This window comes from Canis lupus, chromosome 6 (genome assembly GCF_003254725.2).
Source record: "Canis lupus dingo isolate Sandy chromosome 6, ASM325472v2, whole genome shotgun sequence".
NCBI lineage: Eukaryota > Metazoa > Chordata > Mammalia > Carnivora > Canidae > Canis > Canis lupus.
Window position 1 is genome coordinate 63,461,151 of NC_064248.1, and position 20,088 is coordinate 63,481,238.

General features: G+C 30.9%; 1 protein-coding gene and 1 long non-coding RNA gene across 11 annotated transcripts in view; one reads left to right on the top strand and one right to left on the bottom strand.

The window, feature by feature from the left end:
* Window positions 1-20,088, bottom strand: part of PRKACB (protein kinase cAMP-activated catalytic subunit beta) — a 113,493-nt gene that overhangs the window by 25,021 nt on the left and 68,384 nt on the right. For 4 of the 9 annotated variants that reach the window (XM_025417858.3, XM_025417850.3, XM_025417856.3 and 1 more), the window contains exons 2-5: window positions 10,566-10,627; window positions 8,031-8,159; window positions 2,158-2,256; window positions 1,056-1,138 (exon numbers count right to left, since the gene is read on the bottom strand). In XM_025417858.3, coding sequence (XP_025273643.1) covers window positions 1,056-1,138; window positions 2,158-2,256; window positions 8,031-8,159; window positions 10,566-10,627 — 373 coding nt within the window. Of the gene's footprint in view, window positions 1-1,055; window positions 1,139-2,157; window positions 2,257-8,030; window positions 8,160-10,565; window positions 10,628-14,912; window positions 14,937-16,614; window positions 16,639-20,088 lie in introns of all 9 variants that reach the window. The other 5 variants (XM_025417851.3, XM_025417852.3, XM_025417853.3 and 2 more) reach the window with 3 other exon arrangements.
* The window catches only part of LOC112640991 (uncharacterized), a 65,838-nt gene that overhangs the window by 21,767 nt on the left and 23,983 nt on the right, over window positions 1-20,088 (top strand). For both annotated transcript variants that reach the window (XR_004816357.2, XR_004816358.2), the window contains 5 exons: window positions 1,556-1,814; window positions 3,024-3,083; window positions 4,499-4,761; window positions 6,904-7,054; window positions 12,538-12,829. This is a non-coding gene — a long non-coding RNA (uncharacterized LOC112640991). The remainder of the gene's footprint in view (window positions 1-1,555; window positions 1,815-3,023; window positions 3,084-4,498; window positions 4,762-6,903; window positions 7,055-12,537; window positions 12,830-20,088) is intronic.

Here is a 20,088-nt window from a genome sequence, read left to right on the forward strand (position 1 = left end):
TCTGCTTCTCCCTCTGCCTGTGTCTCTGCCTCTCTCTCTCTCTCTTTGTGTCTCTCATGAATAAATAAAAAAAATCTTTAAAACAAACAAACAAAAAACACCTAATGATAAAGAACAAACTCTTTAAAATAGGTATATATATTTTATATATATAAAATATATATATATACATACATACACACACACATATATATGTTTACTTAAAACAACGTAGCAATAACTTTAAGGAAAATTAAATTTGTGTGAAACAAACTTTTATAATCTCATCACTATGATACTGTTACTATCTTTTCTATATATTCATCTTCATCTTTACATAAACCTCTTCCCCAGAGTTGTATTATTAATATTTGTTCAATTAATGCCAGCATGTTTATTTTTTTAATGCCAGTATGTTTAAATTAATTTTTTTGCATCTTCTGAAAATTCTTTAAATAACAGGCCTTCATAATGCCTACCAATGGTAGCATATTTACAAGGGTATCATGGTGCTTCATTTTATTTTTATTTATTTATTTTAAATATTTTTATTTATTTGTAAGAGTAGGAGAAGGGCAGAAGGAGGAGACAGAGACTCCCCACTGAGTAGGGGGCCTGAGGGGCTCAATCCCAGGACCTTAGGATCCTGATCTGAGCCAAGGCAGATGCTTAACTGACTGGGCCATCCAGGTGCCCTTCATTTGATTTTTAAAACTCAGTATGGTGTGACCTCTTACTAATGTTTCTACGTAATTCATCAGATAGCTAACGTCCTACTAAATTAAATGAAATAAATTGTTATCATCAGCAATAACTTAAAAATTTGGTTTTAAACAAACACAATGGGGATGCCTGGGTGGCTCAGTGGTTGGTCATCTGCCTTTCACTCAGGGCATGATCCTGGAGTTCCAGGATCGAGTCCCACATCAGGCTCCCTACATGGAGCCTGCTTCTTCCTCTGCTTATGTCTCTGCCTCTCTCTTTCCGTGTCTCTGAATAAATAAATAAAATCTTAAAAATAAATAAATAAACAAACACAGGATATAAAGATTTGAGGAGGATAAAATATTAGTTACCTGAACCTTCCAATTCTTCTTAGATGTGAAAACATTTCACCCCCAGGGACATATTCCATAACCATGTATAAATTAGAATTATCCTATCAACAAATAAAGAATAAATAAATAAAAATTATGAAACCTAGATTATTTTAAGAAAATATTTTAAAATAACACCATGTTCAATTAGAAAAAGACAAATTTAAAAATCCACCTGAGAGATTACTAACATTGGGAAGGAGAGAATAAAGGGAAGATGCTCTAATTTTTCTACAATGGGGAATTCATTTTTTTTTCCCTAGTATTCTTAACACAAATTAGTCTCAGATTTTTGCTGTTCCTGACTTTGCAGAGAACACTAACTATTTAACAATTAGACATTAAGGCAATGACTTAATGCTATAGTGCATAAAAAGGAATAACAGTTAAAATAGCAATTTGAAAAAGTAAGAATGTTTACATTTTATGTACTAAATTAGGTCAGAGAGATTAATTTTAACATCATCCTAAATATACAGGTATTCATCTGATTTAAAGAATAACAGAGGAAAAGGAAAATGTTTAAAATCATTCATATGACCTAATATTGCAGAGATGCCAAGTATTATTCTAAAGAGCTGAAAAGCTGCCAACTTCAAGAATAAATCTTGTACAACCTTGTGAGACACTTGAATGGAAGACCAAAGAGTGTTCTGCCTTATATAAATGGAAAGAGTAGAACACAAATTACTAAGGAAAAGATGGTTAAGATTGTGTCAGAAAAGGTTAAAAAGGAAGGTATGTATGTATATTCATTTGCATGAGTATAAGAACCACTTAAGATATTAATAAGATATTTCTATGGATTTTGATAAATTGAAATATTTGAATTTATAATACCATTTCATGAAAAATTACACATTACCTTTAAAAATTTTCCTAGGGAGAACCAAAACTTTTTCAAATGTTAACCTAAGTTTATAAGTGCAATAGGATTTAATTACAAAAAATCTAAATATATCCCTTTTTTGTTTATTCATATTCTCCAGGTTTATGATGTGGCTTAAAATCCTATGACAGTTTCAGATTTTTAAAAATATATATAAATAAGAGTATTTTATTTGAATACTGTAAAATCTACCTTAAAAGAGTACTCCAGTCGAACAAGAAAAGGAAAATTCACTGCCTGTAATATTCTTTTCTCATTCAAGGTGTGCTCTATTTGCTTCAGTTTAACAACCTGTAATTGAGAGATAAATATATTTAATATACTTGAACAGAATTTAAAACTTACTATAATTTTAAAAGAAAAAATTTAAATAAAATGCTTTTCATATAATAATGAGCTTGGATAAGCAAAATCACTAAGTTGGTAAGGATGATAATAACGACCAAGGAGGTTTATCAGATTCAAATGAAAAACCTAACTGAAGATTTAAAATTTGGTCTTAAGAAGGTCAACGATTTTTCAGTCAAGAAGCAAGAGCTAAAAAGAAACAGACTCCTAGTACATTACTTAAAAAATTAGTAGGTGAAAATACTAGCTCCTAATGACTTACAGTCAGTCCACTAAAGTAGTTGGTACAAATCACTGCAGTAAGTAGGTATTGATTTTAAGTCTTCAGAAGATCAGCAAGGAAATTAAGGATTGAGGAAAAGCCAATAATTGAAAAACAGTAGGTAAAAATGAACAATCTGTTCATTTCCTAATACCTGAATAAATACAAGATTAAATTCTGAAACTTCAATTTGTGTAGCTACAAGAGAGGACACAAAATACTGGCAAAAACCCAACTATGTCTTTAAAACAAATTGCTCATTTAGGATTAATCAAGCCTCCTTTGGATTGTCCACTCAAATACATAGCAGGGAAAGCAACTTATCTTCATGAAGACTATGCTTCTATCACATGTGATTCTATATTTAAGAAAAGGTGACCTTAGGGAGTTATAAATAATTGTCCAGTATATGTGTAAGTCATTAAAATGTGGCATTCTTTTTTGCTAGAGGCTTACTGTCAGTGTGGGATAGTCACAAAATTCAAGAAGTTGAACATCAATAAAAAAGGTAAAGATACCACCCAGTTATTAGTATATACAATTCCATTATAAAAGTAATATTGAGCAAAGAATACTTAACTGAGAGTCAGAATATCTGTATTCTAATCTAGGCCTTCTAATCAAGTAGTTTTATGACTTTGGAGATGTTATTTCAATTCTTAGGATATCAGGGTTTTTTAAAATCTGTAATAGGGGTAGTTGGACCACTACCATCCAATTTCTAACTAGTTACAGAACTATTTAGTCCATACTTATCACAATAAATTATGTGACATTAGCTAGATAATTATTCTTGCTTTGTATTTATCTTTTTTTTTTTTTTAAGCAGTTTCGGGTTCACAGTAGAATTGAGCAGAAATTTTCCATGAGACTCCTGTCCCCACACATGTATAGTCACCCGCACTATCAATATCCTCCCCCACCAGAGTGGTACATTTGTTACAAGTGATGAACCTATACTGACACACCTTTACCACCCAGAGTCCATAGTTTATACCAGGGTTTACTCTTGGTGTTGTACATTCTGTGGGTTTGGACAAATGGAAAATGACATGTGTGTAACTGTTCTAATACCATACAGAGTACTTTCACTGTCCTAAAATTTCTCTGTGCTCCATTTAATCATCCCTTCTTCCCTATCACCCCAGACAATCACTGATCTTTTTACCATCTCCATAGTTTTGCCTTTTCTAGAATGTCATAAAGTTGGAATCATACAGTATTCAGCCTTTTCAGATTGGCTTCTTTCACTTAGTAATATACATTTAAAGTTCCTACATGTCTTTTCATGGATTGACAGCTCATTTCTTTTGAGTGCTAAATAATATTTCATTGTCTAGATATTTCACATTGTTTATTTCTGTATATTATGATACAGTAAGTTTTTAGTTAGGCATTGACAATGTGTTTCCTTTGAAATAAGTAATAAAAACTGCAATATATAGGCTTTCTGCATTATAGCTCTAAGCCAACTATGTGTATGTAGGGCATAACAATTAAAAACAGAAATAAATGAGATATATATATATACATATATATATGATATATGAACTGGCAATGCCTAGTTAATTTTTAAGTTGGTTTAATAAGTTAACTAATTAAAATCTAATTTACTTTTAAATGTGCTACTACTACATACAAGGCATAATAATGCAATTGAGATAAAGACAAGGAAATGTCTGCCTTAATGCTGCATAGAATCTATTTGGAAGTATAGTATATGAATGTGTGAATATTAATATGTGAATAATTGCCAAATGAAAGTTATAATGTTATAACATTATACAAGAAAATGTTTAAGTTAGGCCTGATACATAATCTTTCTTTTTTTAATTTAATTTTTATTTTTATTTATTTATTTATTTATTTATTTATTTATTTATTTATTACTTTTTTTTTTTTACATAATCTTTCTAATTCCAGATTCTTCATCTGTAAAATGTTGATAATAATACCTACTTTAAAAGTGACTGTCACAAAGTGCATGTGAAGTGATTAACACAGTGCCTGGCACACAGTAAAAGCTCAAAAAATGTCAATTGTTTTTATAATCCATGTAAAGGGGTGAGAGTTCAGCTGGGCCTTACAGATGAATACATAACAAAGATTAGGAAAAGAAAGAGGAGATACTGCAGTCAAGATTAATATCTGGAACCGTTACCTGAAGGGGGGGGTAATACACAAAGGTAAGTCTGAGGTGCTAGTTTCAACTGAGAATAGCTTAGGATAATGCTTCTCAAGATTTGGTACTGAAATACCCCTATATGACAGAGAAAAAATAACAAGTAATCCTAAGGGTTTAGTCCATATTTTATTTTCAAAATGCATATAAAATTTACATTTACTTCTTAATATTTGTTAGTTTAAATATATATATTTAAAAGATTTTACAAATGATTATACTTATTGGCTATTTTTTTTTCTTTAGTCAAATACTTGAGTTACTGATAAGGAAGATGGCCTATATATCATCACATGCTCCCCCAGGCCACCCAGCATGGCACTGTATACTCCTGGGGGTCAAGTTTCAATCAGAAAAGTAGAGAATAGAGGACATGTAGAACAGAGTTAAATAAGACTATGGCAGAGTATGGAAGAAAGTTATGAAGAGTTTGTGAGTTAGATGCAGAGTTCTGCTTTTATTTAGTAAATATTAGGAAGCTTTTTGAGTGAGTAAATAAAATTATATGATATGGTAAGAAAAACGTTTTTGGCAGTGAGGAAAGTGATATATAGAAGGTGAAAAGTCTGGGGTTGTGGAAATTAAGATGTTATTGTGAAAGCCCAGTTAATGTTAAAGGGACCAAACTAGGTGGTGGTAGAAAGGATCTTAAGGGTAACAAATACATTTTAAAGGAAAAATTAACAAGAAGTAGAAACACAGAAATCAGACCAAACTAGTCAAATTCTTGGTTTATCTTATTAGCCTGTTTGATTTTAGAAAACCTAATTAAATAGAAAGGTTATTGTCTTAAAAGGGAGATTAATGTCACACAGAATTGTGAAAATTCAGATATAGTAAATATAAAGCTCCTAGCAATGCCTGATATAATGTACGGAATGAAGAAATACGATTTCCTTAATTTCTGCACTGATTTTCTTCCCCTTAACCCATACACCCTAAGACAGGAGATGCCAAAATTGAAGGGTTTGTGACTTCATTAACAGAAAATAAGGTGATTATGGAGTGTTATTTCATTACTTATCTTTGCAAATTCAAATAAATAAATTTGAAAAAATTCAGGATATAAAATCTTTGTCCTAATTATGAATAGATTCAGAACACTGCCATAGCAGAAATGACATAGAGTTGCAACTATTCTTCTAGGAAATACTCTTTTACCATGATTTATCTATGAAGTAACCTCAGTAATTTACTTAACAAATCACTGTCTTGTCAAGAGAGAAAAAAAAAGGAACTAAAAGCTTCTTCCCTAAATATTTTAAACATGAAAATGGCATATTATGTAATCCTTTTAATATTTTATGACTAAAGCATATTCTATTAATTCCTTAAGAAAGATAACAAAATATTAGGACTATCCAGACAATATTTTAATGACAGGTTTAATAAAAAAGATTTGATTTAAATAAAAATATTTAGAATTTTGTGTGCTACTAACATAAGTGCATAAGTAACTTACTCTCTCCGAGACCCAATGACCTCACCTAGAAAATCAGAGCATGAACTAGTCGATCTGTCAGAGCTTTGTGGTCATATTGTACAAATTAAAGGTGTAGAGTTCAAGGAAGAATTGAAGCCTGGACAGTACAGAGGGAGAAGGTGTAGAACATGAAAACAAGAAGAGGGGATAGTCCAGAGATTGAGATTAGCAATCTTTAAAGAGTAGACAGGAAAAAATAATAGGAAAAGGCATATAAAAAAGAAGAGCCCAAAAAGGCAGGAGCATAATTATAAGAACAAGGGGTCACAGAAGTCCAGGGACAAAACAGTTTTAAGGGAGTGGTCAGGAGAGTGGATAGGCTGTAAAATGTCATAGAAGATGAGCAAAAAGAACCCACTGGTTTTGTTGATTAGGCCACTGGATTGGTGACCCTTGGCAGAGCCATTTCAGTGGAGTAGCAAGAGGCAAGAGATAAACGAGGAGACATTTAAATTGTTGTGGGTTAAAGAATTAAGAGGAAGTGACTTGGTGAATAGAGTGATTAAACTATTTTTTCAGGAAGCATGGTTAAAAAAGTTATGAAAAAAGGGCAGTACACAAAGATGCACAATAAAATGTGTGTATAGGTATATTTAATTTTAGAGAGATTTAAGTCATTACTCCTTTTTATGTTGGAGGTTAAATTTGTTTTTTGTTTTACAGCAGTTTGGAGTGGAACTTAAGATCAGTCTAATGCTGTGCTGTTCAACATGGCAACTACTAGCCATATGTGGTTATTTAACACTTGAAATGTGGCTAATCTGAATGGAGATGTACTGTTAGTGTAATACATACATCAGATACTGAAGACTTGGTATGAAGTAAAATATCTCCATTTTTATATTAACTAAATGTTGCAATGATAATATTTTAGACATATTGGGCTAAATACAGCCTATTAAGATTGATTTCATCTATTTCTTTTTACTTTTTAAAATGTGGCTACTAAAAATTTTAAATTACTTATGTGGTTCACATTATATTTCTACTAGACAGCATCAGTCTAGCCACTCACTATCTGTAACCCTAACTACTAGCTCAGTACTATTTACTCCACATTTTCCTACATTCCAGTAAGCCAAACTGTCATTCTTGGGAACATAATATCTATAATATAGCAAGATTTACCATTTTTTATGTTCCCTTAGTTGTACGTGATTGCCAGAAAAACAGAAGTTTAAAGCATGAATAATTCAGACATCCTGATTCATTAGATACTCTAATATGTGGTAAAAACTTAAAAACTGTTTTCTCAAAATGATTTAACCATTTTACTGAGATATAATTGACATTTAACACTATATTAGGTTCAGGGTACAACATAATCATTTGGTATTTTTTACTGTATTACTATTCCAACTTTTTCTCTGGCTTGACTGGCATTTTAAATTCAGCAAACTCAATCATGTTAAACAAAGGGCTTCTACTGTCAATCAAAATAAGCCATTAAAAATCTCACTAAGTTTCTGTTACTTCAATCTAAAGATCAAGTACAACAGATCCCTGCATTTTCCACAAGGCAGTATGTATTAGAGATGCCTGTTCTTTACATGTTCAATTCAATATTTTGATAGTAAACATTCACCTATTATATAATTATTGAAATAATGTATCCCTATATACTTAACTATTAACTATGTTTCATATAGTCATAATAAATAAGAATGAAAATTAAATGCAATAATTATCTGAAGGTATCAACGGAAAGTCATTATATTGCATCTGTTTAATAAAATCTAACTGATAAAACTGAATTTACCTTTTAGGTAAATAAAGACAAATACACTAACCTTCTGCTTATCTAAGATCTTCATGGCATAATACTGTTCAGTGGCTTTATGTTTCACCAACATGACTCTTCCAAATGAACCTGTTCCAAGGGTTTTTTTCCTTTCAAAATCCTCCAACCCGGCATTATTCTACATATACATGGAAAAGAAAATGAACTTTAAAATTAGAAATTATCAAAAGATTATAAATAACTATAATAGATTTAGTTATATATAATCAGAAGAGATAATTTAATTTAAAACTATCCATTTAAAAGCAATACAAAAACTACTGAGATTTCAGGCTTTTGGTTCTATTTTTCCCTTTGAATAAGAAAGGATCTAATATTTGAAAAGAGAATTATATTGCAAAACAAAGTATAACAGTAATGAGAGGAAATAAAAGCCTAAGCTTAAATATTAAAGATCATAATAAATTCCAATATGAATTCCTAGTATTAGACTTTTAATAAATTAGTTCTGTATTTTAATAATTACAAACTGACCAGCACTATACTGACAAAGACAATCGTGGAAGCCATATAGTCTCAGTGTACTCACAAATAATTCTAATGAATAGGTAAACTGAGGGACGGAGTCCATTCACTGGAGTTACCTCAGAAGGAAGCACACTATCTTACTTCATTTCTATCTTTATACAAGCTTATATGGACTAGATAATAACAGCATGAAAGATCCTAATGGCTATATGGACTAGATAATAACAGCATGAAAGATCCTAATGGCTCTTTCTCTAATGTTATAATAACCTGGTATTACCTAAAACAGTAATAATAAGGAAAGAAGAGTTCCTCAATCCCACAAAGATAACCGAAAGTCAGAGTCCCAGAACAATAATCAGTCTCTTTCTCCTTCAATAGATGCTTTGTTATGAGAGCAAACATCTTTGTTTGGCTTTGACTATAGCATAGAAGCAAAGAATTGGAGGCATCAATCTATTGAATTTGTTGCTGCCACAAAATGAAAATTACTAGGAAGAAATTATGTGCTAAATAGCCACAAGTAGTAAGTGCTGACCCATCTGTTTAATAGGTTTTCATTACAAAGATCTTCATGAAAATCTTGGAAAAAAATATTTGCAAGGGTCAGTCTGTATGGTTTTTAGCTTGAGAAAAATATGATGTAATGTGATTCACGTAAAAGAAATCTGGATAGTTACTGCAGTTCGCTATAGTTGGACTTTATCACAAATCAAAGCTTGCCTTTGGAGACCTAGCATAGTTTCTTGCTGAATCATTACAGAGACAGCAAGCAGCTCTAAGTTTTTACTTACAAAAAAAACTTGTTTCATTAAATTTAATTTCAAATTTCTAACGATTTTAAATTGGTATGAGATTCTGTATCAATGTAGAAAGGAAAAGCCCTTATAATTCTGATTGAATTAATATTATAGATTAATGCTTATTTTTTTTGGTTTTAGCAACACAAATTGAAATGTTTAATATAGTTCCCAACTAAATAATGGAAACACATTTAAGTAATAGGAAACAAACAGAACATCTCTTTTTGCTAATTATTGCTTTTCATACAAATGTGCCATCTTCCTCACCTTTCTCAGTATTACATATTAGATAACGTCAAACTTTTTATGACCACGAGAGTGACTATGTTTTAAAATATAGGTAATGCTTTTACTCTTAGTGTCTTCATAAAGAATGGTGGTATAAAAAATAATGTTTAGAATTAAGTATTTTTAGTGAAAAAGGTATTTGAAATAAAAATTTTTGTGGTAGGAAAATAGGTGTTCAAAATTTAATCTAGTATTAAAGTTCATTAATTATAACTCTGAAAAGAGATTTTTGTGGCAAATATAAATGGCTCTTTTTATTCACAGTTTTTAGGTCTCAGTTACAATGTAAAGTACTTAAGTTATATAGAATTTACCCCATCCAGTGTTTATGAAAATGGAACTCTTTGTACTGCTATGTTGCCAATAGCCAAGCATTTGTCATTAAGATTTTGAAACTGCACAATAGTATCCCTGCTGTTGTAATTAAAAAAAAAAAAATGCTATCAAAGGCACAAATCAAAGTTACTATACATTTAAAAATTTCAAGAGTTTGTAGCTGCTTATAATTAGTATCAAAATTTATAATCACATATTGTAATGGAAATCAGTTCCTTCTCCAATTTTGGCATACATAAATTTATTAGCAAAATAAAACATGTTATGATAATATTATGGCAAAATTACTATGTTAAGCTTACTTTTTAAAATGCGACTTGAGGGCAGCCCTGGTGGCTCAGTGGTTCAGCACCACCTACAGCCCCGGGCCTGATTCTAGAGACCCAGGATCAAGTCCCATGTCAGGCTCCCTGCATGGAGCCTGCTTCTCCCTCTGCCTGTGTCTCTGCCTCTCTCTCTCTCCTCTCTGTGTATTCTCATGAATAAATAAATAAAATCTTAAAAAAAAAAATGCGACTTGAAAGTTTAATGCTGTTTTACAGTTTCTGAAGTAGTAAATTACCTGGGCAAGAATCATGATTTTATATAACAGGACTTATAAATTGTAGAAAATTTTAAATATTCCTTACCGGAGCAGGATTTTCCCATTTCTTTAGAAAGTCTTCTTTGGCTTTGGCTAGAAACTCTTTCACTGAAAATATAATTAAAACAAAAACAAAAACAAATTTTATCTTGTAAGAATATTTATATTACATGTAAATATACTTTAAAAACAAACTTAGTCAACTATTGTTACCATGAAACATATATTCATACCCATGATAAACTAGAGAACTATTTAATTCCTCTAAACAAGAAGCAAATATTTTCTTCAATTTTTAAGGATCTCTAATACTATTCTATATGGGGATCACTTTCATAATTCAAATCTAATAATAAAAATACTGTTCCTGAAAACATATCTGAAAGTAATGTAATAAAGCTAGAAATCAATCTAGGACAAAATATTAATTGTAAATAAGCCAGCAGTGATATTAACAAAGCTGTTAAATATAAGAACTGAAGACATCTGGATGAACTCATTGATTGGTGGAATTTCAAATATAACTGAGTTAACTTTGATAAAAGGCTGTTTTCAGGTATAAGGATTTATGTTATTAGATTTGTGTTTTCTCTACCGAGAGTAGAAAGAAAAGGAAAAAACAAAGGCAACACATAAAGGATACCCACAAAGACTGAAAAAAAAAAAAAGAACAAAATACCAAAAAAACCCCCATCCAAACAGCTTACAAAATCTCATTCTAAATTTGAGCAAAACTAAATGCCTGAATGCCTAATTTAAAATGAACACTAATATAAAGCATTCAAAAACAGATGTTTATCTAGTGATCAATAATAACAGTACATTAGCAAACTGTGGTTTGAAGTTTTAGGATTTGTTAAATGATAAACCATTCAAAAGTTTTCCTTTTTCATTTTCTTTTCACAAAGTTTCCATATTGACTTCTGTTTACAAAATGACTTAGAGTTTAAAAACAAATAGGAAAAAGATTCCAGAGATAAGCATCATTAGCATAATGTATTCTTGTTCCTACAGTCAGGTATGAGAGCAAACCTGGTCTTTCAAGAAGTACTTATTTTAGTGTTTCTTTTGTTTGGAAATTCCCAATATTTTTCTGATATCTAAATCTATAAATAAAGAAGACAATAGAATTTAAGTGGTGTTGAAATAGTACAAAGTTTGGCAAAATGAACTTAGAGTGGAACACTGGCATTTACTTCAGAAATGATGATGATGATGATGATGATGATGAAGAAGAAAAGACAAAGCTAATAGTGGAAGTGAGGGACTCACAAATCTTTGATAAGATCATCTAACAATGTAGTGTAATTAAAGTGAGGCAGGCATTTTAAGATATACATTATTATTTCATCCTTTACCTTTGTAAAGTACCTTTGCCAAAACACTGCTGCTAACCAAAAAAGGCTGTTGGCATTCTCGATGTTTTGAGATTTCAAAATGGTGATGACAAGCACCAAGAGCAGATACTAGTTTTTAAGTAACACTGGAGTGTTCATTTCTGAAGACATTATTTTACTACTTCATATAAACTGTCACATGTATTTTGCTGTAAAATACTCTCAAAATACCTATTTTAGAAAATTTGAGAAAAATAAATTTCAAAAGTAGAATCTTCTCTTTGTATAAAAAGCTCATCCACCAAAACAATGAATCAAATAATTGTACCTAATTATGCAAATATGAACTAATTCTTCCTGAGGGTGGATTTGGGGGTGGAAAAGTCTTACATTTTCAGTTTATGATGGTTGAAGTCATCCTACTTCTAAAAGTTAATGTACTAGTTACAACTGAAGAAGAGTGGTTTTAGAAGATTGTATTTAATTTCATTTTATTTATTTATTCTTTTCATGGAGCAGACATATTTGCAATAGCACTGACTTACAGATGACAGCTATAATAAATTAAAAACATAATCCTGCTAAATGCAACTGTGGCTTTTAAGAAACAACAACTTATAATTCTCAAAATATACATTTGATTTCTTTTGAAAAGTATTTTTGGTTATCTTCTATTTATAGAACTTGCACATCAAGTTGTGGTATAAACTCTCCAGATGCCTGCATGAGTATAGATAATTTGGAGACAAGGAAGAGAAAGAGAAAGAAAGAAAAATCCTAACATCCGTTTCAGCTTCTCCTGTCACTTCCTGCTAAGTGGATCTGGAGTTAAGAAAAAAGTTACTGGAAAAAAAAGAAGAAAAAAGAAAAAAGTAACTGGTCAAAGGAAGGACTGTCGGTATTTGCCAAAGACTACACTGAAGGAAAATTTCCTTTTCCCTGCTTCGTGTATGAGCTAGAAGAAAAATTTCAGGTACTACTTAATTTCATTCACTAAGAGGATATTCAGGAAATTCTTTGAAATAGTCTCTGTACTCATCAATATTCCAGTTCACTGCTAAGTAATGTTATAGAAAGTAACAGTTCTCAAAAAGGTCTTACATGAAAATGATCAGAAATGGGTAGTAGGAATCAAAGATATTAAATTTTGTGAATTATTTCAACAAATAAAGAGATACCCTTTTAGAGTAAGCATAAGTATTAGTTATAATGTCATTAAACAGATCCATGAAGCAAACTCTATTCCTGAAACATTTTTTGTCACTTAAGTATATGTAGACACATAAACTCTCTAGTTCATATGTGCATTATTTAGATGCAAAGAGGAGTATAGTGAACTCTGTAAAAATAGAAGTTAACCAAATATACATTATAAGTATAAACACCAGAAATAAAATATTTTACAATATGCTGGGTTATAAATAAGCTCTAAAACAATAGGCAATCTAGAACCACTTATATTCGCTTTGGTTTTTACTATTTTTAGATGGTGGTGAATTTTACTTTCTAAATGTTTTTCTCTGGTTATTTAAAAAATTGATATCCACTGACATAAGGAGTTGGCAGCTAATTAACAAAATGAGTAGTGAGAAAGACAGCCAAATTCAAATATTGCAGTACATACAATCCAGAGTTCTCTATAAAGCATATACCTGAAGTTCTCAAATTATCTGGTTTTCTTCTTGTACTCTAATATGTGCATAATATCTATATTTAAGCATTTGAACCATTCTGATATCCTGAAACAACCGTAAGTTTTGGAAGTTGGCATATCTGAGTTAGAATGTTGGCTCTAATACTTCTTAGGTACATGATTATGGGTAACTAAGTACCTAATGGTGATTAGTAACTCTCCTTAGGAAAAGATTTCAATGAAGAATTTTTCTGCAAATATATTTTATTCTGTACTGGTCAATAATGGACTACAGAAAATGAAAAGGACATATGAAAAATTAAATCAATTTCTCCCTAGGAGTATACAGTTCAATTATATATATTTCCAAAAAAAATTTATTTTCTTATCTATCTTATTCTTTAAAGATATCACATTGCATTCAAAATAAATGAGTATACCAAAGGAATCTATTCCCACAAATAGGACTGAATGATTACCCACACTCATGAGATAAAGAAAGAAGAAATGAAGTGACAGTTTTTATGTGTTTCCACAAGTACATAAAAAATTTAATTCTTATTGCTCTCAAAATAGTTTTGAATATACTGATACACAGGACACAGCTTAAAAACTAGATTACAAAGTTCATTTAGGAAAATTCATTAAAACGTCAAGTAAGGCATATATTTACTCCATGTTATGCAGATAATCCTACAATGAATAAGAATGCTTCACTAATTACATTTAGTAAATATATTTATTAGGCACTTTTGGAATGTGTTAAATATACTTACATTACTGCTTATTATAAAAAGAGCATGTTATTAGTTATAGTATGCCATTATCTAATGCTTAAAAGAGGTTGTCATTCATGGTTGTAAGAAGAGTTTAGAAATCTATTACTATACAGATTACAACTACTTTGATGTTAAGTTCTTCGGTTTCTTTGTAATAAGATATCACCTCCCTTTTTAACATATCTTTTACAATAAAAACACAACTTTATTTAATGGATGTCAGAAAAAATAAAGAGAAAATAGAGCAATACAGATTATAAACTTTGTAGCGTAAATATCCAATGAAAATATTAGCTGTATTGTTCAAAAATTTACAACAGTATATTTTCTTTGAAGAAAACCCATTCATTAACCTGGATTATCTAATTTAAGTGGTGTGTATTAATCTGTCTTCTGCTACCCTATACAACTCCCACTACTTTACAGTGTTATGGTTATTGTTTCTAAAATATCACGTAAGAAACTGCCATATAAAACATTTCTATACATTCAACTCAACACTAAACCATTTCCTCTATCAACTAAAATATTTAATTAACTGTATACTTTATAAAAACATAACTTATGAGGAGCAGAACAACTTGCAAACAACCAAATAAAAAGTTTAAAGGTAACATTTGTTTTATTAAAAAGTAGTTGCCTACCAGATACTTCTGAAGAGGAGCAAGCTGGTATCCAAAAAAAATAAATTAAACAATGATTAAATAACACTCACAAAAAACAACATATTAGCATGATGTCACCTATACACAATTCTCAGAGTATTATGTACAGAAAACATTAATATGGAAACTCAGTTTTTTGACATATTCAAAGAGGGCTTTTTAAAATTAAATTGTTAAGAAATTCTATCAGTAATTTTTGTTTAGTGTCAAAATCAATACCATTCTAATTCTCCCTAAACAACTAACAAAAACTTACTCTCATAGCAATAGCGCTAATAATGTTAAGTAGTGTATACTGAAATACACATCCTGCAACTATTGCAATGCCATCCCTGGACTCCTATTATTTATTTGAAAATCCACTGTAGGAATGACACTAGTAATTATAACACTTTCTAATTCCCTTTTGAAAGACATTAGTGTCTGTCAGGCATTTAATTTCTTGGTGCTAATTTAACAATCTTTCAACATTTATTGAATAGCACTGTTTAGTGGTGCCAGACACTGAGCTAGGCTTTGGGAATACTACAAGGAATAAACATATCTTCACTGTTAAAGAAGTGAGAAGCTAATGGGGAGACAGCTGAACCATTATAATGCCATGTCAAAGATTACAACTAAGGAAATTATAAGGTACTACAAGAGCTCAAAAGAGGAAATTCTTAGGTAAAGTAGGGCATAAGAGGATACAGCATTTATGCTGAGTCTTCAAGGACAGAGTTCCTCCAATAGAAACAGTTAAGGAAGAAGATCTAGGCTGGAATGATCTTGTATAAAAGCTATAGAGGAAGCAGCATGGCTTATCCAGCAATGGCAACTGACTTGGATAGCTGCAGCATAGGGTTAGAAGTGTGTAGCAACAGTGAGGGGTGAAGTGTATATAGGTACTCCCAATCATGAGAGTAACTATTTGCCATGGGGATGCTTTTCAATGTGTAGGAAGGAATGAGAGTAAACTGAGTTATTCACAATTGCTAGACTCTATTTCTTCAGGAAACAGGAGGCAAGATCATTTGCTAAGGAAGAGGGGGCCAGATGGAGTAAGGAGCATTTAACCATGAGGAATTTGAGGCCTGGTTTAAACCTTTATGGCTATCTACGTAGGGAACAGGGAAGAGGGCTATTCCTCTAAAATTTCCCATTAGGAAAAGAAAAAGTATTAGGTACTATAAACAATGGTATGTTTCTTAATATATATTTTTGTAATAATAGTTAAATTTTTTTTCACGGAACAGACTGTAATTCATGGGCCTCTTTGCAATTAAATTATTTTCATCCTCCTCCTTTATCTTAATGACAGCATTAGTCTACTTAAGAGTTATTTAGTATATATCCATCAGAAAGCACAGAACAGGATGGAAACTGAGGGATGGAAACTTGCTATGAAAAGAGCAAGTTCTATGAACAAAAATAGAAGAGTACAATACCTTCCAAAACCTCTGGAAAGTGTAAATCTAGTTGAGTGTAATAGTCTGTCTTATGCCATCCCTATATCAAACACCCACCTCTTTGGAGCTCTTCAATTGTTATTTCGAAGAATAACCCCCACACGCATACACTGTACTACAAATATTTTCAGTAAACTAAATATAAAACATTCTAGTTGCCACAAAATACCTAATAAAATTCCAATTTACAGCAACAAAGCAACAGAATTATTCTGTAAAAAATGGTTTCCTACCAGATGCTTCTGATGATTTGCGTGCTTGATCAAAAAGAATAAATAAGTTAAATAGATTAAATAACACATAGCATACCCACAAGAAGTAACCCATTCATATATGTTCATTAGTATATTTATGTATAGAATGAAAAATACTTGGGCATACATATTTAAAAGTGTTACATATAAGGATTACAACACATTCTCTGGAAATATATATTTTTTAACCAACCAAACCCTGTTCTGGACATGTGTTAATGAAATCTCATATTCTTTCCCTTTAATGTGAAGACCAGTTGTGTTCACTTTATTGAAGGGACACTTTATTTGCTTCACCATACTTAAGCATGTATCACTCAGAGCAAGTTCACTGGAATCTTAAAAAGGATAGTGAGTATAAAAAACAACTTTAATTACTACAGTTGTATTTATGCATTTCAGTGGATTGGGACCATGCCTAATTTTGCTATCTGAGATATCATTTAGTCTTGCATAAAGTCAAACATGAATGGCTGTTTAGAAATTTAATAAGCAATAAAAACTATATTTCCTATTGCAATATCTATTTTACTCTTCTTTTTTCTTATGCTTTTTTATTGTTAATTCCTTATAAAGTCTTGGTTACAAGTGAACAGTATAACTGACTTTCACTAAACTGTTAAAAAAATAAAGTTTTTTGTGAAATATATATATTTAAATAATCAAATTACAGAAACACATTTATTTATTTAATTAGTATCCTTGGAGAGATGGATATACCATGAATCCACATAGTGTACTCATTCACAACTAATGACATGTACATGCTTCTTCTCCCAAGTTGCTCTTGATTTAGGGATGCTGTGGATTTTCTAGGCCATCTAAGTCATGTTTGATTAGAGATATTCCCCGTAGGATTTTGAAATAAAAACTTTAAATTTACAGCTATAAATGACTCAAAATTGCATGGTAATTTTTTCCCTTACAAGTCTTATTATACTGTTGTATTCCTGGTCTTTAGAGTTTGGGTTACTATTGTAAATGGGGGAATTTTTTAAAAATTACCATTTGTTTATTGCTTATGTATGGTTGATGTTTATATATTGATCTTATTTAACTGTCAAACTCTTTTATTAATTCTAAAATAACACTGGTAGATTCTCTTGAATTCTCTCTGCAGAAAATCACCTGTCATCTGTGAATGACGACAATTTTGTTCCCTCCATTTTTTTTGTCTTATTTTGCAGGTTATGACTAACAGTTCAATACTGTACAGAAACAGACAATGAGCATCCTTTTCCCGTTTCTAACTTCAGAGAAAATGTTTCTAATTAATTTTCTTTTCCCATACATTGTAAAGCTATACTTGACTCAATAAATAAATTTTAGAGTTTCTCCTCTTTTTCAATTCTTTGGAAGATTTTGTACAAGGCTGACACTTTTGTTCTTTGACTATATCCTAGAACTTGACTGCCCAGTCTTAATTCTGTTGAGTTTTGAATGAAGATTTTAATTATGATTACATTTTAAATAGGTAGAGTTCTCATCAGTTCTTTTAAGTCTTTCCCATGAACCTTTAGTTCTGATGGATTTTAAGTTTCTATTTTACTGAGTTTTGCTCATCTTCATTAGTTTTTTCTTCTTTGGATGAACCATGTTGTGCTTACTCTAACTTATTTACTTGAATACTTAAATCATTAATGTCTTTCTTCTTTCCTGATATAAGCATTTAAAAATTTGTCTCTAAATCCACTTTAGCTGCACCCCACAAGGTTTCATACACATGAATTTTAATTTTATATTTTGAGTGTATTCGTGACCTGAGTTATTTGAATTTTTTAAATCATTAAATGTAATATTTGTGTTTGTTAATCTGTTAAGTCTTTTTTACTGTTTAAATTTAGTTGCTTTGTGATCAGAGATCATGGTCTATATATCAATTCTTTAAAATATTTTGAATATATTTAGTTGTATAGTCAGTTTTGTAAGTGTTCTATATATATCTGCATATCCTCCAACTAGTGAGTGAGAGTTTTCTATAAATATCCATGAATCTTACATATTTACAATTTCTCCTTTTCTAAATGGGTCAATTTTGTTTTCTATGTTTTGAGGTTTTGTTAGAGATGCATAATCTCTTTTTTTCTCATTTTATATTTCTTTTCTATGTGATTATTAATTTTAAATGGTAGTTTGTAACAATTCCACTCCCTGACATCTTGGAAGGGTATGATCCCACTGTGTCTGCTGAATATTGTTTGTAGTAGATGTGTATGTGTATCTAGTTTGATTCTGGATTGTGAATTTAAAGTTCAGTTGGGCTTTATCTGTGAGAAACCTGCAGGGCTCGACTTGAGGATATATTTTATATTAGCTTCTGCCTGGCATTCAGCAGATGTTACTAGTCTGGGACTGTTACAATAATGTATTTTATTTTATTGGTGATTCTTAGGCTACATAATTAATAGAGATTAAAACATGAAATTTACTAGAGAAGCAGTTGATTACAAACTCTCGGGAGAGGCATCCCACACACATGCACACATACTCCTTCCTCCCATGTCCCCAGGAATCTAAGCCAAGAAATACAAGCTTCCTTATTTTCTCCATGTATCAGTGGAGAGGGTTTATTTTCTATGTTTTCACTGAGGTTACAATCCTTTGAAGATCCTAGCTTCATGTAGGAGTCTAAAAAATCCCAAGATGCATGGATTGAGTAAATTATCTTCTGTCTCTGTGAGATCATTTAAAATGAAAGCTCCTTGGTTAGCCAAGGTATGAAAATCTCCTCAGGGTAGTCAAAATATGCTCCTCTTGACAACTATGGTTTCAATTTACCACTCCACTTTTTGTACACTAAGGATTTCTATCATATTCTTGTAAATTCAGGTATTCATGCAAAGGGATGCTTGTTATATTTTATTTACATTTCTAGATGCTGTTGTATTATCATTAATTTTTGTTTTCGAAAACTTCAAACTATCTAATCTAAAATGTTGGATATTTTTCCTTTTTAAGACAAGCTTTGTATTAAGTTGCAAGATGCAAAGATAACTAGTTTGTAGAGTTTTCTATCTTTGAAATTCAAAACTTCTATCAGGATATATTTAGGTGTTGGTGTTTCTGTTAATCTTTGTCAAAAGATAATGAGCTCATTGAAGCTATAGATCAGGTTTTTTTTTTTTTTTTCCAACTAAGAAGTTTCCCTGAATCATATTTTTTATTATTACTATTTTATTAGTCATGGTCTGTTCTGAAGGAATGGTATTCATTCAATTGTGTAGAGTTTCCTACTCAACATATTTTTACCTCATAATTTTTAACCTGTCCATTCCCCCTAGATTCTGATAGGTTTTATCAACTGAGTTCTCCACATCATTAATTTGCTTTTCTGCAGTGATTATTTTGCTCTTTATTGCTTCTAATGCAGCTTTATGTTCTGCAAATGCCAGGTTCATTTTCTTAAAACCAATCCTAATAATTTCTTTTTTTTTTTCTTGCCTGTTGGCCAGT